The sequence below is a fragment of the Pan troglodytes genome, chromosome 2 (genome assembly GCF_028858775.2).
Source record: "Pan troglodytes isolate AG18354 chromosome 2, NHGRI_mPanTro3-v2.0_pri, whole genome shotgun sequence".
Taxonomy (NCBI): Eukaryota; Metazoa; Chordata; class Mammalia; order Primates; family Hominidae; genus Pan; species Pan troglodytes.
In genome coordinates, this window is record NC_086015.1 from 49,764,427 (window position 1) to 49,788,005 (window position 23,579).

Here is a 23,579-nt window from a genome sequence, read left to right on the forward strand (position 1 = left end):
GGCTTATGCTAGGACCTAGGTGTTCTGGTTATCTAATGCTGTGTAGCAAATTAGCCCGAGAAAGAAAGAGGGGGAGGGAAGGATGAAGGAGGGAGAGGAGGGACATAGACACAGCAGGTGTACCATGAACACCCTATCCAAGGCAGCTAGTTGAGTTCCCCAGAGCCAGGGCACAACTCTGCTATTATCCTTAACTCCTGGCTATGTTTCCTTCTTTGGAAGGAGTGTTGGGAAGGGCACCTAGCTTGTAAGAATTCAATATTCCACCTCAATCTAAAGCTTTACTGTTTCCCTCTGTATGCTTTTGGGCATCTGGATCATGACTGGGGAGAACAGAACTTGCACCTTGGAAGCCCATGGTCTCCTTCCCACTGCCATCCCTACCTCTTCCCAGAGATGACCACTAGCCTTGCATTTCTTCCTAGTTTAGTACATAGTATGTATCCCTAGATACATAATATCTATCTATATAATGTATATGTAATATCTGTATTGTTTCGTTTTGCTTGTTTTTGAAGTGTCTAGAAATGGCATCATTCCATATGCATGATACAGCTGGCCTTTAAATTCAGCATTGCTCTAAGATTCATCTACACTGACGGTTATAGCTGGAGTCCACCCTGTTGTTGTCTGCCTTGTTTGTTTGTTTGTTTGTTTGTTTGAGACAGGGTTTCTGTCTGTCACCCAGGCTGGAGTGCAGTGGTGCAATAGCTCACTGCAACCTCCGCCTCCCGGATTCAAGCAATTGTGCTGCCTCAGCCTCCCGAGTAGCTGGGATTACAGGCATGCGACACCACGCCCAGCTAATTTTTGTATTTTTAGTAGAGACAGGGTTTCACCATGTTGGCCAGGCTGGTCTCAAACTTTTGGCCTCAAGTGGTCCACCCGCCTTGGCCTCCCAAAGTGCTGGGATTACAGGCGTGAGCCACTGCGCCTGGCCAACTGTTGTTTACTTTGAATGAATGTATTACAATATATGTATTCATTTGGATCTATTTATGACGGTCACAAATCATTTTTTGTCTAGTCTAATATTGATGGATATTCTGGTTGTTTTTGGTTGTTTGTTTTTGCACTAAGTACTGCTGTGAGTATTGTATATGTCTCCAGCTCACACAGGAAATTATTTCTCTATGCTCCATGCTCAGTGGTAGAATTATAAGCCTGAAATATATAAGGTAACATGAAATTCTTTTCTAAATTGCTTGTGCCATTTATATTGCTCCCAGTTCCACATTATCACCAATGCTTGGCACTGTCAGACTTCCTAACTTTTTAATCCAGTAGGTATAAAAATCGTATCTCCTTTTGGCATTTCTCAGATCACTAATGAGATTGAGCATCTTTTCATAGTTTTGACATTCTTTATATTTTAGAGAATAATTATCTGTTAGTTAATATACTACAAATATCTTCTCTCTGTTTTTAGCTTGTCTTTTCATTTTCTTATGATGACTTTTGATGAAAGTGTATAAATGGTGCTGAATTGACCAGTATTTTCCTAGCACATTTTGTGCTTATGTAAGACCATATGATGTCATCTGACAAGAGTCCAGTGTTCTTTTTCCTGTAGAGTTAGCCAGTTGCTGAGAATGTTGTTGAATCTTGTCCCTCCTGGCCTGCAGTGCCACCCCTATCGTCTCTCAGGTCCGCTCTACTTGTGGGTGTTGGGGCTTTCTATTCTCATCTATTTGCTGGTATGTTTTCAGTGCTGAGAACGCATCTTGTTGGATGGTTCTGTCCCTGCCATGAGCCCTGGGCTCCTCCATCTGTTAGGCAGACAGCTTTGATGCCATGCATTTTCCTGACCTGCAGTGCAGTTTTGGAGTAATGTGGGTTCTCTGTGTTAACACTTGTTTTCTGATGGTGGATCTCTAGTGACAACTGTATGCAAACACTGAATTACACAGAGTTATCTAACCTGCAGGACTTTGGTCAGAGGTTTGAAAAGTGACTCTCCTAGAGGAGGTATCGGCCGTGCAGCAGCACCCAAGCTTTGTAGCCTGTAGAATCTTTTGTTCCTAGAGCATCTCATAGGACCAGCCTTCCATGGGATTCATTTTGTGAAAGGCCAGCATGGACGTGACTACTCTGGCCTTGAAGCTGAGAAACATGGGCTATAATCTATTTGTACCTCACGTGAGTGTTGAATCTGATGGCCCCTCAATTATAAATTTTTAAAATTTCATCCAGGTGGTAATTCCTTAAGAGCCATGCACACACACATGCACATCTGCACACACCTGCTGAGAGATCCGGGTAAGTCTACGAGTGGGGAGTCTTCCCTGGTGTCCAGCTCTCATCCTTTCCTGCCTCTGGCCTCGTTCCTCTGGGCTGGACATCCATGCAGAGGCTCCATGATGTGCTCTCACTGGGGGACCAATTAGTAAGGGGCTGTGACACGTTTAAGTGAATTCCCTGGTCCCAGGTGAAGGAGTTAGATGATCTGTTTGTTCCTAACACTTGCCTTGGTAGATTATTCTGAGCATGAATTTGCTTTTTGTTTTTGTTTAGTCAAAGGTTCAGGTGTTCCTCTTTCTCCATTCAACATTTTCAGTGATGCATGCCTATTGCCCTTTATTCTAGTTGTACAAACCTAAAGTAAAGTAACCACTAAAATACTGTGTTAACATTTTATGTCCCAAATCAAGCTCCTATTATAGTTGGGTTCAAATATAGACTAACATTAGGAAAAGTAGAAAGTGTAAGTGGTAAGTCATGTTTAGCAGAATTTATGATGTTCTCTCTGAGCTCCTGGGACCACACATTCTCCTGGGTTTTGTTTTTGTTTTTTGTTTTGAGACAGGTTCTTGGGTCTGTCACCCAGGCTGGAGCACAGTGGTGCAACCTCTGCTTCCCAGGCTTAAATGATCCTCTCACCTCAGCCTCCCAAATAGCTGGGACTCCAGGCATGCATCACCAGGCTTGGCTAATTTTTGTATTTTTTGTAGAGACGAGGTTTTGCCATGTTGCCCAGGCTGGTCTCGAGTTCCTGGCCTCAAGCGATCCGCTGGCTTGGGCCTCCCAGTGTTGGGATGACAGGTGTGAGCCACCACACCTGGCTGCTCCATTCCTTGTTGATCTCTCCTCTCTACTTCACAATGCTGTGAGTCAGGAATTCAGGCAGAGTTTGGCTGGGTGATTCTTCTGTTCCAGATGGCACTGATGGAGGTGACTCAGTGGCATTCATTTGACAGATGGGCTGGTCTGTCTGGCCCAAGCTTGTCTGGTGCCCAGGCATGGCTGGAAGGTGGACTCAGCTGGTCCTGTGAGCTGGAGTACAGCAGCCTCAGGGTGGTGGGGCTTCATTCATGGCAACTTAGGGCTCCCCAAGTGAATGTTCCAACAAACCAGGTTGAAGCTGCATGGCCACATGATCTAGCCTTGAATGTCAAATGGTGTTCCTTCCATCATATTCTTTTGGTTGAAGCAATCACAAGCCCACCTAAATACACAGACCCTATCCCTCCGTGGGAGAGGTGGAAAATCACATGTGGCCATGTCCGAAAACACATTGGAGTTCCTGTAGGCCTTGGTCGCAGGCCCTCTTCTTCGTGTATACTCACCCTGGATGACCTCATTTAGTTAGACCTGTGGCTTTAAATAGCATCTCTCCACTGTAACTCCCAAATGTATATTTCTGGCCCAGACGTAACCCAACCTCCAGATTCTTGTGTTCAACAGGTTACTGGATATTTCCACCTAATTCACAGACATCTCAAACTTCACATGGTCAAACCACTCTTGATTTTTACTCTGCAGGCCAGCTCTGTTCCCCACTTTCCTCATCTCCGGAAATGGCACCAGCATCCCCCCAGCAGGTAAAGCTCTTTATCCCCCTTTCCCTCAGCTGGGAATCCAACCCATCAGCAAGACTTGGCAACTTTCCCTCCAAAGTATAACTCAAGCTTGCCTATTTTTCTCCATATCCATTCCCACGTCCATGCTGCCATCATCTTCCATGGGTTTACTACAGTAGCTTCTGGAGTGATTTTCCAGCCTCCCTTTATGCCCCGCTCCCATCCATCCTCCATGGCAACAGTGATCTTTCAAACATAAATCAGATCTTGCCAGACCCCACAGTGAACCCTCAGTGGCATTTCTTTCTCTTCAACAAAAATGAAGCTCCTTGCTGTGGCCTGTGAGGCCTTATGTGATCTGGCCCCTGCTCACTCCTCCAAGCTCACTTCCCATTGCTCACTTTCCCATTCCAACCACAGGCCTCCTCTCTGCTCTTTCCCTCCTCAGGGCCTTTGCACTTGCTGTCACCTCTCCTGGACAGACCTTCTAGGAATTTTAATGACTCGTTCCTTCTTCTTCAAATTTCAGTTCACGAAGTTCCTCAACCGCTTAAAGTACTGTCCTGTTAACGCCACCACATCGGGCCATTTATTTCCTTCTTAGACATGATCACAGTCTGTAATCATATCATTTATTTGTTATGCATCATTGTCTCTCTCCTTTTCCAGAATGTAAGTGCCATAAAGGCCAGCGACTGTGTCTATCCTGTTCACCATTGCCCCCAGCGCATACCAAGGGACTGGTTTGTAATATACTAGTTGGGTAATCTCAAAAAAGGCTGATCCACCCACCCTGCAGGAGGGTGAATAATAGAAAAGTGATCCACATGTAAGAGAGAGACTGGTCAGGAAATTCAGGTTAAGAATTTGCTATTTGTAGATGCAATTTTTGCCTTGCAAAGGGATGTGTAAATCTGTTATTTTTTTCTTCCCCTGACTGATGTAGGGCAGAAAATCGGCTTAGTTAATTCTCTACCCCAGCTTTTCTACCTATAAGGTGGCATAAGTTAATTTTTCCATGTAAAGTAACTCATACAAAAATCAAATACAATAGTTTACACACTCCCCCCTCTGAGGTGAGGCTCTGAGGTCACATTCAAACCTAATGTGGTTCTGCATGGCCCTGGCCAAAAAGAGATGCTGAGATGGGCAAGACTGCCCGGGACACTCTCAAAAGGAGTGGCAAGATTCTGCAGCAATTCCAAGGGGCTCACATTCTGTTTTAAATCTGGCCAATTAGAAATTTTTTTTCTAACTTTTCTTGTGGACTCTGTCTCTCATCTTCCCATGATAGACTTCATCCACTGCATTGGTGCGGTCTCACAGGTTACATGAAGAGGTAAACGCAGAAAAGGGTGACAGAAAAAAAGGTTGGATGGATTTGTCCCCCCCCCCCTTATTTTCCATTTTTTCAAAATTAGCTTGTGTTTCTACATGAGAGAAAATCTTGTGTTGAGAGAAGTCTAAAACTGTAGATACACTTGCTTAGAGTTTTATTTACTAAGACAATTGCTAAAAAACAAATATTTCCCTACTCAATTTCTTGGAGCTAAATCAAGGTTTGCTATGTTTCCAGTAAAAACAGAAAGCTTTCTGGAGTCCATGATCTGGCCATCGTGTCATGGCTACCACTAAGGGTACAGGGATGGAATGTCCCTTTGTCGCTCCAGCTTATTGGAGGGTGGGTGGACAAATGTCGACATGGCCACTTTTGTGCAGTACCTAGGAAATGGCAAAGAACATTTTTTGAGACAGGATTGATTACTGGCTCAAGAGGATTCTTGAGAAATGTTCTGCTTTTCATGAAATTCACAGAAACGAGACATTTTCATCTGGAGCACATTATTCTGTAACAGTGGTGCTTCATCTGTTTGAGTTCCATGAGCAAAAACTATTCCGTAGAAGTAACTCTACCATATAATTGGAAATGCTCAAAAATGCCTTCAAATTTTTAAGTCATTTTATAAAATGTAAATATTCCTCAATGTACCACCCATGTTCTTTCTTTTTTAAAGGGGGCCTCTCAGATTTGGCTGCACATCGGATCACCTAGGGAGTTTTTGGGGCTATGGAGGCCCAGGTCTTGCTTCCAGAAGGTCTGATGGGTGGCCCCAGGGTGTGGTGTGGGCATCTGGAGTTTTAAATGCTCCCAGGTGGTTGGAATGGGCTGCAAGGTGGGGACACTGAATAAGGTAATGATCTAGGACATTTATCTTTTCACTCCTGAGGCTACCTGGTGTTCAAGGCTTACACACCCTGACTGATGACTGATCCCAGGTGGCCCCGAGTTGTAAGACGGTGACTGTGAGTGGGGGTTGAGAGGAGGGCCAGATCCTCCAGGATTCAGAGCAGACTCGGTGCTGTGTTTGCCATTGAGGAGTGTGCCGGCTCTTCAAGCCTTGACAGCAGGTTTTTTGACATAAAAGAACCTTCTGATAAGAAGATTGAATCCACGGGATAGATAAGATTGAATCCATGGGGTACATGCTGGTTCATACATTTGAAAGTCAAATGTATGATAACTGGACAATCAGGTGAAGCTGGAAGATGAGATGGTCGCTGAAGACAGTACAAGACCTTTCTAAAGCCTATTTTTGCTGTAAGAGAATTTTACAGCACAAAAATAAAAAGACATCTCCGGCCAATGTCCCAAGTGAGTGTTTGTGTCTTCAAAGATATCTGTGCAAATATATCCACAGAAACTCTCCAGAATTCCATGATCTCAAGGAAGCACTGGACGTTAGAGCAGGAAGGGACTCGCTCACTTTAGGGGTAACCTTGACCTACTTTATTGCAGTTAAAAAAAAAATTTTTTTGAGAAAAGAAATAAGACACAGAGACAAAGTATAGAGAAAGAACAGTGGGCCCAGGACTGGCGCTCAGCATGTGGAGGACCCGCACCGGCGCCGGCCTCTGAGTTCCCTCAGTATTTATTGATCATTATTTTTACTATCTATCTATCTTAGTGAGGGGAGTGTAGCAGGGCAACAGGTGGGGAGAAGGTCAGCAGGGAAACATGTGAGCAAAGGAATCTGTATCATGAATAAGTAAGTTCAAGGAAAGGTACTGTGCCCAGATGTGCACGTAGGCTAGATTTATGTTTCTCTTTACCCAAACATCTCAGTGTAGCAAGGAGTAACAGAGCAGTATTGCTGCCAGCATATCTCACCTCCAGCCACAGGGCGGTTTTCTCCTATCTCAGAATAGAACGAATGGGAATGGTCAGCTTTACACCGAGACATTCCATTACCAGGGACAAGCAGGAGACAGAAGCCTTCCTCTTATCTCAACTGCAAAGAGGCCTCCCTCTTGCACTATTCCTCAGCACCAACCCTTTACAGGTGTCGGGCTGGGGGACGGTTAGGTCTTTCCCTTCCCATGAGGCCATAGCTCAGGCTGTCTCAGTGGGGGGAAACCTTGGACAATACCCAGGCTTTCTTGGGCAGAGGTCCCTGCAGCTTTCTGCCGTGCATTGTGTCCCTGGTTAATCGAGAATGGAGAATGGCGATGACTTCTACCAAGCGTACAGCCTGCAAACATATTGTTAACAAAGCACATCCTGCACAGCCCTAAATCCATTAAACTTTGATTCATTACAGCGCATGTTTCTGTGAGCACAGAGTTGGGGCTAAAGTTACAGGTTAACAGCATCTCAAAGCAGAAACAATTTTTCTTAGTACAGATCAAAATGGAGTTTCTTATGTCTTCCTTTTCTACATAGACACAGTAACAATCTGATCTTTCTTTTCCCCACGTGGACTAATGTGATATCATAGATATGGTGTGTCTTCAGTTACAAGATGCTCTGTTTGTTTGAATTATATACATTTTAGAAAACTTATGTACAGATGAATAATTTAAAATTAATTGTAAGTGGTATTTGTGGTCTTGATAGAGTTGGCCACGATGTCCAAATGTAATATTAAGCCTATGGGAAAGTCAGATCCACTTTTTTTTTTTTTTGAGTCAGAGTCTTGCTCTGTCACCCAGACTGGAGTGGAGTGGCATGATCTTGGCTCACAGCAACCGCCACCTCCTAGGTTCAAATGATTCTTGTGCCTCAGCAGCCAGAGTAGCTGGGATTACAGGCCTGTGCCACCACTCCCAGCTAATTTTTTTGTATTTTTAGTAGAAATGGGGTTTCGCCATGTTGGCCAGGCTGGCCTCAAACTCCTGACCTCAAGTGATCCACCCACCTTGACCCCCAAGGTGCTGGGATTACAGGCGTGAGCCACCGTGCCCAGCTGAGATCCACTTTCATTCTCACCTCACAGTGGCTCCTGACTCCTTTTCCAATGCACCAAGACACACACCACGGAGGGATGTCTGCAGACTTCTAATGTGGTTTGGGGTTGCAAACTGTAGTTGGGGCAATTTTTTGTAGAGGTCTGGTCCTGGACCCACTGTCAGAGACCTTAGAGAAAGGATCCCTTTGGGGGTCCCAGACAAAGATCTTCTTTCTTTATAACTTGTCATCCTAAGATTTAAAGGGTGGAAGGGGAACACAGAAATTGCATATTCACTACAACTCAAAAAAGAAGAGAATTAATTTTGCACCACTGACAAATAGGTCATCTTAGGCACTTCAAAACTCCTTAAATGGATCTAAAAATATTTGTCCTCTAATATTTTGGTGTCTCTTCAGCCAAAAACAAAAGTTGCTTAAATTTGGTCCCATAAGAATTATAGTCATATTTCAGTTTGCAATGTGCCCTAATTCTAGGGCTTTCCTGGAATGAAGGATGCAGTTATCTTTGAGACCGGCTTTCATAGCCCGCCCCCTTCCATGATGAGGCAGGTGACAGGGAGGAACAGCCACCACGGGAGGGTGTGCATTCTCCCAAGGGAGTTTTCTTCCTGCACACCTTCCTCATCTTCTTTAGACACTCAGGAAGTTGATGGGCTGAGCACTCCTGGTTTAAGCATTTGAAAAAGCAGCCGAGGAGTTTCCGCCTGTAAATAGTATCTGTAAAACCGTGAGCGGCTGGGAAGCCCACATCTCAGGCCACGGGGTCTGCGTCTCCCCTCTTGAGGCGACGCTGAACAAAAGTCCCCAGGGCCGCCAGGGGGATGCACATGGTGGAGGAGGCCACAAGCAGCCCGATGACAGCCAGTGCATAGGCCGGGTAATCTTTGGTCACGAGCTGGCCCTGAAAGGAGAGACTGAGTGTCAGCAGAGAGCACCTGCTGAGCACTGCCCCTGGACCTCAGGGCCCATCTGTGATGGGGAGGCGATGTGATGTGGGCAGAGAGCATGTGGGGCTGGTGTCCTCACTCCTGGGGCCACGGGCTCTGCAATTCACTAGCAAATGTGCCAGGAGCCTAACTGCCCTCACCTTTTTTTTCCATAAACTAGGAATAATAGTAACTACTTGAACCAGTGGGTGTAGAGCTATTGTTTGGAGCTACCCATAATGAATAACCATGGTAATAATCAAGCACCTTATGTCTAAGGCAACTTTCAGGGAACCTAAACTGTAGGCGACTACTCTTAGCCTGGAATGGGACTTTCCCGTGAAGGTAGCAACGTTCTCTGTCAGTGCTGTCTGCTGCGGTAGGCGCGGAGGAGAGCGCTGCTCAGGAGGCAGGAGCTGGCGCCTTTGCAGCGGGAGTTTTTCTCAGCTTCCGGGGGACAGGTGGATGGGGAAGCTCTGGAGGAGTGCCTTCCTCTCGCCCCACTGAAGCACATACCTAAAATGTCAAAGCCCAGCTCCTCCGTGCTGGACTATTTCTAAAATACCTCAGTGATATTTCCATGTCGTGACAAATAACCTACCCACACCATGGAAATAGTCCCCTGGTTTCAGAAAACGAATGGCCCATGCTTTTGAGTGGCCATGGGGGCCCAGCGCCAGCCCTACGGAGACAGCAGATACCTGGGAGGCGTCCCAGGCTTGATACTTCAGGGTCCCCATGAGGATGTAGTCGCTCAGGTAGAAGACAAAGAGGCTGACAATCAGCAGTGGGCTTACGCCAGCCCACATCACCTTCCAGTACCAGCTCACAGCTCGGCCGGTCATGGCCTTAAGGTCACTTTCAAATCTATTTGGAAAACAGGGAGAGAAAGTCTGGATTAACCAGGCTGCGGAGGTCAGGGCGTCCAGCTTGCCTGTCCCTATTCACAAAGGAACATTCTGTTCTAGGTGGTAAAGGATGTCTGAGCTTGGCCACTGGGCTCCTCTGTGACACCTTCTTGAGAGACGAGTGCTGCGGTGGGGAGGGGAGAAGGGCTGAGGCTGCCCAGAAGGGATGATGGAGCAAGCAACCCGCAGAGAGTGGACATCAGAAGACGCCTTCCTAATGCCAGCCTTCAGATGAAGGCTGCTGGCATAGCCCAGAGGGCAGCCTCCAGGAATGGTGGGCACAGGCAGCAGGGGATGGACATTTGTCAGGCTGGTCATCAATGACAGGGACTTCTTGGGCGGCTTTGCCCACCTCCCTACCCAGCCCGCCCCTGTCAATCAGTGACTCCCTTTCCCAGTAGAAACACCACGGAGCAGAATCACTTGGTCCATTGAAACCAGAGCAGGTTTTCTGGGACAGAGGAAGAGCCAACCTCGGACTGAAGGACCGTAGCCCTGGCCTGCTGGAGCTGGTCTAGAGTGGCCAGGGCAGTGAGTCCCAAAGGCGTTGCCCACAGCCACCATCACCACCTCCATCATGCCTGTAGCTCTCTTTTCCCTCTTCTTTACTTTTAAACCTACGGTTAGCAGCAGCACAACAGCAGCCAGTTTCTCATCGACTTGACAAACTAAGTACATGTGTTTTTGAATACACGTACACAGTATAAAAAGTATCTTTGGCATTTTGGGAGATGTTGACCCAACGAAACTCCCCATTTCACACAGGAAGAACCAAGGCCCAGGGCTGCGATGCCTTCTTCCTTAGGGCTTGGTAAAGACCAGGCCCAGAACCTGGGTTGGCCTCCTGCCTCCAGCCCAGAGCCTTTAAACCTGCTCCCTACAGCGGAAGAGGCAGCCTTGGCGGGAGGGGCTGGGGTGGTGTGGGTGTGACGTCACCAGCTGCAGCCACAGCCTCTCCCTCCCTGGGACCTGCTGCATGTCCTGGGTGTCCATGCGAGGCTGTGTGGCAACCACCACCTGCCCTTTGCTGCTGCTGACGTAGTTGGACTCTAAGCTGCAGGCCATGAAGGCTCATGTATGTGACACGAAAACCTGGGGCTTTCAAAATCAGACAGGTGAAAAAGTGTTGGGGGTCCTCTTGTCCCTTCACACCCCCATAACCCCCCCTTTCCTGGATGGAGAAAGTTGGGAAGAGCTGGCTGCAGAAAAGCCCCAGGACACTGTCGCTGGGTGGTCACTAGATGGCGGTGTCACCTGAGCAAGCCGAAGCACTCCCCTCCTGCCACTTACATGGTCAGTCCACCTACAACATCTCCAAGGCATGTTTGTTTCTGCCTCTGTCTCCCTTCACCAGCCCCTTTTTGATGGACTTGTGCCCCTCACCCATCTAGTGACCTCCAGCGGGCCCTAGGTTCTGTTCCTCTCTCCCAACCTTCTCTTTTTATCCTGAAACACTCACCCTCTCAGTGACCAATCTCTTTCTCCCTCTAGACTGGCATTTCCTAGGTGACCAGGGATTTTCCCAATTTTAGCACTGAAAGTTCCACATCCCAGAAAACCCCTCAATCCTGGGGAAACAGGGAGAGTTGGTCCCCTTAACACTAGTGTCCTCAAAATGTTAGTAGCTAAGGGTGGGAGTCGGGTGAGAGGAGGGTGAAAAGGCATTCCTTAACCAAGTAAGTCTGGAAATGCTGCAATTCTAACCCTCTCTTTGGGATCCACAACTGTCTTTAAGATTCTGAGAAGTCCTACGGGAAAGACATCAATTTGGCTTTGTTTAACTTATGTCCTGATGGATCATGGGAGATCCCTCAGCATGGCACGGGACCCTGGCCTTTCCGGGGACACAGCAGGGATTGCTGCTTCAGGGATGCCTGCCTCCCAGAGTGTTGTCAATGTCTCCCTCCCCACCCTGAACCAGCACAGAGGATCAAAAAGACTGGGGAAGAGGGCAGAAAACAACGTGGCACAGCCTCCTCGCCCAAACCGCACCCACTAGAGCAGCGTTGCCCAAACTGTGATGTGCCTCAGGCCCCCTGGACATAGTGTGAAGATGCAGGATCTGATTCAGCAGGATGGGGTGGGCCCGAGCTTCTGCAGTCCCAACGAGCGCCTTGTTGCTGCTGCTCCCGCTCTAGGGACCACACTTGAGGTAGCAAAGCTCTCTAGGCCAGTGGTTCTCAAAGTGTGGGTGCCAGACATCTGGGAACCTGCTAGAAATGTGAATTCTTGGCCCTCCCCTGGCCTGCCTGATCAGAACCCTGGGGGTGAGTCCCACGGCTGTGTTTGACCAGCCCAAGGGACTCTGAGGCACACTCGAGTTTGAAGGTTGCTCTAGACCAGTGGCTCTTGCCCCAGCTGCACATTCCATCACCTGGGGAGAACTAAAACATTCCAGTCCCGTGCTGTGCACTGGGATTGAGAACCTCACTGACTAAATTTTGAATCTGCCAAATTTTCTAAGGTCTAAGTTATCAACTGGACTTTGGTCAGGGTTCTTGGAAAATACTGATGTTGGCCGATGATCAGAGCATCCAGTGCCTGGAGGCACAATTCCCTGCCCCAGTAAGCTGTGGGGGTCCAGCAGGGTCAACCCTAAAACAGCCTATGATACAAAGCAAAAGTACAGGGAATAGAGAAAAAGATATTCACTGAAGCAAACTGAGCATGGAATAGAGGCAGAGCATAAGCTGAGATCTGCGGGCAAAGAACAAACGTTGAGTCATGATGCGAAGCTTAAAGAAGAGGTGAAGATGTGCATCAAGAAACAGCTGTTTTCCTTGAGGGGCATGGCCTCTGTGGCTGTGTTTTCCCTATGCAAATGAGGGTCCTGGGCCTCCTCACCTCCTCAGCCCGTACACGTAGCACACGGCAATCGTCTCCACCAGCACGATGAGCAGCAGGGACAGTGTGGCCGCGTAGTCGTTGAATATGTCAAACCAGTAGTTCCCAGCCTCCATCGTGAACACCATGCCAATGGCACAGTTGACAAGGCACACCAGACCTGGGGGCCACAAGACCAGCTGCTCACCTGCCCGAGACCCCCCAACTACTGCTTACCAGTTCTCTACAGGACAGTGGGGCCGTCGGCCCTCAGGGAATTTTGGCTGATTGCTTCATCCACATGGGTTGAAAGAGCTGTCATGGTTTGGACTCTCTGAAGGTATGTGCCATGTGTGTGGGGCAGGGGGCACAATGGTGTCCCGAAGCGTGTTGGCAGGGGTCACTGATGTTGACTCACTGAGCTGCCCTGCAGGGGTGGCAGAGCTTAAAGCTCAATGAACAAGCAGACGTAGTGGGCACTGTCATTCCAGGATCCCGCCCAGGCTGTGGGTCTACAATTATAACCCCCGCTGTTTATCCCAACAACTCAGCCCTGGAGCTGATGAGAAATGAATCAGGGGAGGAGGCTTGAATATGGAGTGGCCCCATAAGGACTTCCTAGAGAGGACTTGCCTCCACCCAGAAGAGGGTGGGGCAGGGAAGAGACAAATGTCCACCCAGGTCCTCCCTTGTGCCAGGCACTTGCAATGCGTTGGACCCTTAGGCCTCTGAGGCAGGTGTCCGGAGCCCCCTTTCACAGATGGGAAGGCAAGGCTCAGAGATGTCTAAGGCTCCCCCAACGTCCCATAGCACATCCATGGCAGAGTGAGGATTCAGACCCAGGCCCTTTAGCCTCCAGAACCTGGGCCTTCATCCCAGGCCCCTCCAGCTGCCTTCCCTGGGGACCCCATGCATGTCTGAGTCTAGAGCCCACACCTGCCCTTTCCACTAGCACACCGTACACTGCCAGCTACCGAGCCCTCCTGCTATCCCGACGGGGACACACAAGGAGAAAGGGGCCATGCGCTGGCTGAGGGCTACGGGCACACCTAGTGTTGGCTACAAAGACCAGGCCTGAGGAGGGGGTCTAAGTGCTGCAGCACTCTGAAGAGGTGGGGGCAACTCCAACTGGAGTGGTCGGGGCTTGAAGGAGATGGCCTGGGAGCTGGGTTTGATTCATCCTGCATGTCAAGGAATGGTGTTTTCAGAGACGGAGTAGTGTAGGCCACAGGGTCCTTGAGGCACTGCCTGATTGGAGTGGAGCAGATGGGCCAGGGAGTGAAACCATGAGAGATGTAATTGGAAAAGCCAGCTCATTTCCTAAGATCTGAAATGTCCATCAACAGCAGAATGGATAAAGAAACTGTGGTATGTCACCTTACAATGGATTATTATATAGGCACAAAAAGGGGCAGACGATCGCTGCTGGAAACAACATGAGTGGATCTCACAGGTAGATTCTGAGTGAAGACAATAGACGTAGACTGTGTACAATAGGACTTCGTTCATATGAAATTCAGGAACAGGAAGGCCAGGCGCAATGACTCATGCCTATAATCCCAGTATTTTGGGAGGCCAAGGCAGGCAGATCACTTGAGGTCAGGAGTTTGAGACCAGCCTGGCCAACACGGGGAAACCCCATCTTTACTAAAATACAAAAATTAGCCAGGCATCATGGTGTGCACCTATAATCCCAGCTACTCAGGAGGATGAGGCACGAGAATAGCTTGAGCCTGGGAGGTGGAGGTTGCAGTGAGCCAAGATCGCACCATTGCACTCCAGCCTGGGTGACAGAGTGAGACTGTTTCTTTAAAAACAAACAAACAAAAAAAAAAATAGGAAAAAAACCCCTAAAATGTAGAAGTCAGAATAGAGGTGAACTCCAGGGGTGCACACTGCCTGGGAAGGGGTGTGAAGGAACTGTCTAGGGTGTGGAAAATGTTCTGTATCTTGACCTAGGTGGTGGTTCCTTGGGTGGATACATATGTAAAATCCACTGAGTTTGTACTTAAGAAATGTACACTTTATAATGGTCATACTTCAGGCCAGGTGTGGTGGCTCACGCCCGTAATCCCAGCACTTTTGGAGGCTGAGATGGGCGAATCACCTGGGGTCAGGAGTTCGAGACCAGCCTGGCCAACATGGTGAAACCCCTTCTCTACTAAAAATACAAAAATTAGCCAGGTGTCATGGCGTGCACCTGTAATCCCAGCTACTCGGGAGGGTGAGGCAGGAGAATCACTTGAACCTGGGAGATGGAGGTTGCAGTGAGCCAAGATCACGCCACTGAACTCCAGCCTGGGCAACAGAGCGAGACTCCGTCTGAAATATATATAATATACTTCAATGAAAATGAACAGAAACAAAATCGAGTTCTCTCCTAGCCTGGAGAACTTTGAATGTCAGGTTGGGGAGTTGGGTTGGGGTGGCCACTTCACTTCCCTGTGATGTGGAGAATGGAACGCACAGGGTGAATCACATGGCCCAGGTCCCAGGTTGTGAGAAGACATGGCAGGACCGTGGTGAGGTGGCTGCAACCCCCTGTAGCCACCTGAACCAGCCCATGACCCCTGAGGGAGCTCGCCCCTGTTCACCCCCACGCCTTGGCCCTCCTGACCCCTGCCTCCTCCACTGGCTGGCCCCGCTGACCTGAGATGGCCTCCTTGGGCAGGTGGCTGGAGATGATCTTGCTGTCTGTCAGAGGGGTGAGGATGGCCGCTGTGTTCCCCAGCATGCTCCCAATGCCCAGCATCAGCAGCATGAAGAAGTAGAGCACCGACCACAGCTGGGACACCTCCATGTTTTTAATGGCCTCTGTGTAGACGATGAATGCCAGGCCAGTGCCCTGGACGGCCTGCCCAGGGTGAGAAGACACCAGTTACATGCAAGAGGGACTTACAGTCTTATTCACGCACTCAGTACTAAGCAACATGGGGGACCTTGGAAGTGGCCATGAGAAGCCACATTGTGAGGTTGGAGCTTCCATCTGCAGATCAACCCCTTACACTCAGCTGGGCTGAAACGAAATGGGAGCTGCCAGGAGCTCATATATGCAAAGCACGTGAGAACTTGCAGCCAGCCTGCAACACTGAGTTCCCCTCTCCTGCCCCAACTTACGTACATTCTGGATGAAAGATAATAAAACAATGGATAATTTCTGCTTCTAATGTGATGATCGACTAGGTGTCCTGAAACCTCCGTGGCTGGGACCTGAGGAGGGAGGGCGGGGCCAGGGCAGCAGGAAGCAGAATTGTAGGGAGCCAGCTTGGTCAGCAGGCAACCAGGAGGGGCAGGTGCTCAGCGGTCAGGTCCCTGTGCTGGTAACTCTGTTGCGGAAATGTTAAACTATGGAAATTGAGGCTGGAACTCCTGCTTAAAGACAAATCCCCTAAGGGGCTCAAAAGGGATAATAGGTTGTGCGTACTCTCTGGCTACCCACAGAAGAAGCAAAAACAAGCCCTCCCTGGGTAGAAGCCCCCCCCCCCCACCCCTCCGGTTTAGACGCACAGGATTCCCAGAGATTGAGCAAAGTGCTCATAAACAGGGATTTACAAACCCACAAGGAGAGAAGTCACTATGAGTGAAGAACTAGCAAGATAAGAAATCAGATTTAGAACATCCCTCCCCGAGGTGGCAGATGTTGGACTGTCAGATTCAGAATTGCTATGGACTGAACCATGTCCACCTGAAATTTGTATGTTGAAACCCTAGCTCCCAATGTGACTGTATCTGGAGATAGGGTCTTTAGGGGGTAATTAAGGTTAAATTGAGTTATAATATTGGAGCCCTAATCTGACCAGACTGTAGCCTTATAACAAGGGGAAGAGAGAGAGAGAACTCTCTATCATGTGAGGACACAGTGAGAAGATAGGTGTTCACGAACCAGGAAACAGGTCTTCATCAGAAACCAAACCCTGCTGGCCCTTGATCGTGGACTTCTCAGCCTCTAGGACTGAGAGACAAATTCCTGTTTTTTGCTGGGCACAGCGGCTCATGCCTGTAATCCCAGCACTTTGGGAGGCTTAGGTGGGAGGATCACTTGAGCTCAGGAGTTTGAGATCAGCCTGCGCAACATAGCAAGACCTTGTCTCTACTAAAAGTAAATAAAAGAAAATAAATTTATGTTGTTTAAGCCACCCAGCCTATGATATTTTGTTATGGCAGCCTGCACTGACTAATATAAGAACACAGGTCAATTCTATAGTATACCAGTTGCTCAGGGGCATACTGAAAATAGTTGGCTTTATGTGCTGACAACAAGGGAGTGATCACTTGTAGAGAACTTAATAATAATAGTAAAAATCTACAAAAAGTTGATATACTTTTTATGATTATCATGAGCCAGCAATTCTAAACAGTGTTAAAATACTGCTCTCCTTCTCTTGCCTATGGCCACCACTGAAACAGTTACGTATGAAATGTTTAAAGAAACAAAGGATAACATTACAAAAATAAACATGTATCAATAAACTATTGGGATGGACAAGTAAATCTGAAAAAAATAGCATCTATATAAAAAATATAGTTATTGAATTAAAAGGCTCAATTGACAGTTAAATACCAGATTAGATGCAGCTGAAAAGAGAGTTAGTGAACTGAAAGATATATCCAGAAATGAATCAATAAAATAAAAAAGGATAAAAAGATGGGAAAAATAAAAGAGAGGTTAAGAGACCTGTAGGACAGGATGAAAAAGTCACATCTAATGAAGTTCCAAAAGGAGAAAAATGAGAGAATCAGAGACAATGATTATGAGATAATAGGTATGAATTTTCCAAAACTGATAAGAAACATTGGATCCTTAGATCCAGGAAGCCCAACCTCACCCAGGCCTAGAGTGGATAAATAAAAATATATTCATGCCATGTCTAGATTGCAGAGGCCAAAGACGAAGAGAAGATCATGAGAAAGAGAAAAAGCTGCTTGCTTACAAAGAATAAAAGAAAATATCAAGAGCAACAATGGAAGCCTGAATCACATGGCAAACATCTTCAAAGTGTTGAGAGAAAATAATTGTTAACCTGGAATTTTCTACTCCGAGGAACAATGTCTTTAAAAGATAGATGTCAATTATAGAACAAAATTTAAGAAAACTGTTCTAAATGAAAGTATTTTAAGGAAAAACCTTTGGAGATGCTGGGATGCAAGAAAGAATGGTGAACAAATAAAATGGCAAACATGTAGGTAAATACAAGAGCTGTATAAAATAACAATAATGTCAGGTCCAATGTATAGGGTTAAGGAGACAGAACTAGAAAACAATCATTTAAAATGGGAGAGATAAAATGAAAGTACTCTAAAGTCCTTTTGAATTTTGGGAAGGAGGTCAAGATACTGTTTAACTTTAGACTTTATTAAGTTAAATATGAAAGGAAAATTTCAAGAAGAGAAATCAAGCAACCAAATTCCAAACAGCAGGGAATAAAGTGGAATGGGGAAAGAAAAGAAAGAAAAAAAAAGAACAAAGCAACAGGAAAAACGAAATCTAGATAAATCAATAACCAACCATGTAATTCTTGGCTGTAGAGCCAAGCTCAAAAGTAAGTGAGGAAAACTCCCAGGTGCCATCCATAAAGGAAAGTTGAAGTGAGAGCACTGAACAAGTGCTGAAGCCAAAGGACCTCATGGGTCACCTGAACAGGACCTAGGCCTTGAGGGCTGGGGTTTGTGGGCTGGGGTCTGATGCCTGCCTGGGGAAGCAGGCTCATGCCACAGGCCAATACAAGCATGGAGCTAGGGCTGGACAACCAGGAGAAAAAAGCATTGTCTCACCCATGAAATGACCTACAGTGGTTGTACCCATGAAACGAAGTGCCAAACAAACCAAACCCAACCAACCAACCACCCCAAAAATATCAACCTCCAAAGTAGCTTACTAGCAACCAGAGCCACAGGCCCTCCCTACTCCCTATCCTTGAAAAGCATTACCTAGGAACACTCTGTAGGAATAATCTCTAGAAGTATTTGCATTAAATATAAGAATTAGGCAAATATGCCCACTATCACTTCTACTCCCATGTGCTAGAAGTCCTAGTGAATACAATAAGAAAAAGGGAATGAGATATAAGCATTGAAAAGAAAAATGCAAAATTCTATCTGCAGGCGATATGATAGTTTACATAGAAAACTGAAGCAAATCTATACATAAATATGAGAATTAATAAGAATTCATCAAGATTGCTAGATACAAGGTCAACATATAAAATATTTAGCTTTCTTTTGCAACAAAAACAAACGATAGAAATGAGGGGAAAAAACACCATTCACAATACAATAAAACAGTAAGGTAATAGAAATCTAATGAAAGATGTGCCAAGACATTCATAGAGAAAGTTAGCTGAAGAATGTTTTAAAAGACTTGACTGAACAAGAGAAAGTATGTTCCTGAGTCAAATATCACAATTCAAAAGATATTAATTCTCCCCAAATTACACTATAAAATCAATGCAAGTCTAGTAAAAATTCCCTAGATTTTTTTTTCCAATGAAACTTATCAAACTGATCCTCAAACCAATGTGAAAAAATAAAGGTCCCAGCACAGCAGAGATAATTCTGTAAAATATAAATAAAGGTGACTTTCAGTAGCAAAAATTAAAAAAAAAACCTCCAAATGTCTATTAGTAAGGGAATGGATAAATAAATTGCAGTATTGTTGTGTGATGGAATAAAATGCAGCATTTAAACAAATGAGGTTCCACATGTATTATTATGGACAGATCTCAAAATTAAAATGCTGAATGAGAGAAGTATCTTTCCAGACCATTTATGCCCATTTAAAAACTGCTGACATAGGAGTGCAAAAGGCTTGTTGAAAAAATAAAAAATAAAATAAAAACTGCCAACAAAACAATGATATTATTTAAGAATACATAGATGGGTAATAGAAATATAAAAATGAAGGTTCTTGCCTTTGGTGAGTAGGGAAAAAAAAGGGGGACTTTTTAACTTCATCTCTGAAATGTTCTTTTATATAAAAAAATCTGAGCCCAAAATGACAAAATGTTTACAATTGATCTTTCTGAGTGGTATATATGGGTGTTTGTTATTCTCTCTACTTTTCTGTATTTTAAAAGCTTAGAAAGACAAAAGAAAAAGAGAGAAAGGACAGAGAGGTCCGCCAGGAAGTTTATTATAACTAGCATTCTCGAGCAGCCCTCAAGAGAGTGGTGGTAAAGCCTCTCTTCCCCTTGAAGTTGCAGGAAAAGTAATTCAGGATCCTTCTTTATTTTTACAGACCTTGCCTATCTCCCAAGTCAGCAGCTCACCAAGGTTCCCATGAGTGTGTGGAGAGAAGCCAGTCCTCGACCTTGCCTGGGCATCTTACCGTGTCTAGCTCCGACTCCAAGCTGCAGTTTTTGATTTGCGGGAACATCTCGCTGTATTTGCTTGGGTAGGCAGATGCGAGGTAGCCCTTCACCTGCTCCAGGTTGCTGGCTGTCAAAAAGCCATCTTCAAGGTCAAAAGTGTTGGTCAGCAGCAGACTCACCCTGCAGAGCAGACCATCGGATCGAACTTCACTGATCAGAAAGGCAGCTGTCACCAAAGCCTCCCGTCAGCCTCTTCTTTTCTGATTAGGTGAGGAAAGGGAGTCTGTTGCTTGGTGATCTTTTAAAGGGCAGGGTAATTTTGAATGGCACTGAAGAAGCCTCAGATATGAACAGTGATGACAACAGGCACCAAACTCACACAGCTAGGCTATTTTAACCTCTGGACCAACATAGTCCAGCGGAAGTTTCTGTGCTGATGAAAACGCTATCTGGGCTGTCCAACTGGCCACATATGGCAACTGAGCACTTAATGGTGGACACTGAGCAACTGATTGAAAATAACAAGGGAATGTACTGAAATATGAATTAAGTTATTTAAATGTGAATTAAGTTGCATTGATTTAAATGTAAATTTGTAAATAGCCACTTGTGGCTAGTGACTACCCAACTGGACAGCATACCTCCTGGATGATGTCTTTGTATTTTGGGCAAGGGGCCACAGAAAGTGAATCCTGCAATCTCTGTGGCTCAGCTAGAGGCTTCTTGGTTACTTCTGAGGTGGGGGAGATGGGGTAGAAGAAACAAAATTTGATCGTTGTATGTCCTATTATGCTAAGTGCTCACAACACGCTAACGTGCCCTCATCCCTGCCAGGCAGATGTTGACATGCCCCAGGCCCCCCAGCAACTGGTGGTGGTGTAGGGAGTCCAAATGTGAGCCCTGGATTGAGGACTCCAAAACTGGTGCACTTTGCCCCAGCCCTTGCCCCGGCGACCCTTCAGCTCAGAGCTCAGGGAGGCCTGGGACTCGGTGGGACAGCCCAGGCTTACTTCTTCAAGCAGTTTTCATAATTGAAGGTGGCCTTGAAGCCATAGATGGAGAAGGTGACGATGCTGGCAAATATGGAGGTGAAGCTGTTGATGAGGGACACGATGATGGCGTGCTTCTGGCAGTTGTTGGATGGCTCATTGTAGCTGGCGAAGGCGATCAGGCTGCCGAAGCCCAGGCCAAGTGAGAAGAAGATCTGGGTGGCTGCATTGATCCAGGCCTTGGGGTTGGCCAGCTGCTCTATCTGGAAGGCCAGCAGGGACAGGGCTGATGATCCCTGGGTGGAATCCCAAATGCTCAGACCCGCAACAGGAGAGTGGCCCAGAGAGGGGAAGGAGCTCACCTACAGCACGCAGCCATCAGGGGCACCCCTAGGGCTGGAGACCAGCTCTCCTGGCCCCATCCACTCCCTGGCAGATGAAACACACAGCTCAAGCTGCACACCTCCCAGGGCTAAGGTGCTGTGGAGAATACAGGTGCTATGTGGAGGATATAAGGTGCTACGTATCCTCCATAGCACCTCAGCCATAGGAGGTGTGTAACCAGAAGCAGCTGTGCTCACCACTATACGCCAGTGCGGAGGTGTGCAATGGAATACTGCAGGGTAAAATAATTAAAACACAAATGGGGCCCTGATTCATAGGCAGTTACTACACAGGTCTGGGCATTCAGAGATGGAGGGGGTGTGGCCTGGCAGGGGAAGTCTAGGTGTGGGTTGACTCTCTGCACTGACATCGGGGGCGTCTGGAATGGGGAAGGGGAAGGATGACACAGTCATTTTATTTCTAGGGACTGCATTTGCCAAATGAAGAACTTGCCCCATCCCAAAGGCAAGAGTGCACCCTCCATGGATGAACCCTGGGTGTGGGGTGCATGGAGAATGGGTGGGTTGGGAAACTCTGTAGGGAAACGGGTGCGTGGAACCATGTGAGCAGGCAAGCAAGATGACCAGAGTGGTGCTCATGGCAAAAAGCTTGGTCCACAGTCTGAAAGGGGCTTGAGGTGAGGCAGTGGCAGGGGTGCAGCAGTTGGGGGGCAGTGAGGATGAAGAGGAGAAGCTGAAAGAAAGACTTAATGCTCCAGAATTAACAGGGAGTGGGGATGACCTGGCTGAGGAGGTGATCCAGCAACTGCAGGTACTCCACACTCCTGCCACACCCTGGTGGGACCACATCAGCTTCCGTAGGTACAGCGTTGGCCCACTCTCCACCTTTCCCTCTTCCCACCCATCCTGGAAGGTGGCAGGATAAGTGAGGGGTGCCCTTAGGGCCCTTCCACTTCAGCCCGTACCTTGGGAGTGAACATGTACATGAGGCCATTGGTGGCTCCGTGGAGCGTGAGTCCCCTGATGAGGTAGATGATGAGCACGCAATAGGGCAGTGACGCCGTGAAATACACCACCTGCGGGCATCAGAGGGCAGAGTTGGCCTCCCGGAGCAGTGGGGTCCACAGGACAGACCCACGCCCCATGGAACACCACATCTGGGGTATTCAGGCTGCACCGACCAGCTGCTGACAGCTGGAAAAGGCATGGAGATTCTTGGTCACACACAGGCTCTGGGTTAGGGCTGGGGAAATGGGCTGGTGGGATGTGGTCGCTCACAGCTGTGACCAGCACGACATTTCTTATTCAGTAGAGAAGAGGCAAACAGGTACCGAGCCTCTGCCTTCCACCCTCCCTTCAACCTGACCTTATTCTGGAAAGGATTTGAGGTTACCCACAAAAACACATCAGTCACGTTAACATTTCAAAATTGCTAAAGAAATCAGCATGAAAAAAATATATGGGCAATCCAGTAATGAGCCCACAGGAAAAAGCAGCCCATAGAATCTGTGCATAAGTCTCTACCCAGTTTCTGAGCCAGATTCAGCTCTGAGCTTCCTGGTGGCCTACACACAAAGCAGGAACACAATTAAAAGGAAAAAAAAATCTGCAGCTTGGAGAAGGACAGATTTCCCCAGGACTGGGGCCTGAGAGCAGATTGGTCATGACTGCTCATACAGGAAAGCAGCGAGGTGTAGCGTAGAGGACAATGTCCCCATAATAAACACAATAGGAAATTCAGATCTGATTTTTATGGCAACCCTCCAGAAAGGGTTTACTTCCTTAGGCTTTAACATTACACCTGAATGGACATTTTTGTCAACCAGATCTTCTTTCTCCACCGACATGCATCGTAAGTTCAATGATGTTTTGTTAATATCTTTGGTGTTCATGGTAGCTTTAGTAGTCACCTGTCATGCTCTGGGTGATTCTAACTGTTACAAAGCCATAGAATACAGACCTTCAAGTGCACGTGTACCTATCCAGGAATGGATTTTTTTCTGTAAATCAACTCATATGTGTACCAGAGCCTCATTTGTAAAGGAAATAAATATTTTGCAAGATTGTCTTTTGTGTAAGAGTTCCCTTAAAGTTTGAGTCTCTCTGTGAGAAATATGGCTGGTGGCCTATGTTCAGGTGGGCTTGAATTACACTTGGCCCTCCCTTCCTATTGAGGTGTGGCATCATCTTCTCATCAATTTCCAAGGCCACCAGAATGGCACTCTGTACACTG

General features: G+C 47.0%; 1 protein-coding gene across 4 annotated transcripts in view; it reads right to left on the reverse strand.

The window, feature by feature from the left end:
- Positions 1-6,645: 6,645 nt before the first annotated feature.
- Positions 6,646-23,579, reverse strand: part of SLC6A20 (solute carrier family 6 member 20) — a 39,715-nt gene continuing 22,781 nt past the window's right edge. Inside the window, exons 5-11 of one of the 4 annotated variants that reach the window (XM_016940893.4) lie at positions 22,312-22,422; positions 21,024-21,265; positions 20,031-20,193; positions 15,356-15,560; positions 12,728-12,887; positions 9,677-9,842; positions 6,646-8,950 (exon numbers count right to left, since the gene is read on the reverse strand). In XM_016940893.4, coding sequence (XP_016796382.1) covers positions 8,801-8,950; positions 9,677-9,842; positions 12,728-12,887; positions 15,356-15,560; positions 20,031-20,193; positions 21,024-21,265; positions 22,312-22,422 — 1,197 coding nt within the window. In that variant the 3' untranslated portion in view covers positions 6,646-8,800. Of the gene's footprint in view, positions 8,951-9,676; positions 9,843-12,727; positions 12,888-15,355; positions 15,561-20,030; positions 20,194-21,023; positions 21,299-22,311; positions 22,423-23,579 lie in introns of all 4 variants that reach the window. The other 3 variants (XM_054680653.2, XM_016940894.4, XM_054680654.2) reach the window with 3 other exon arrangements.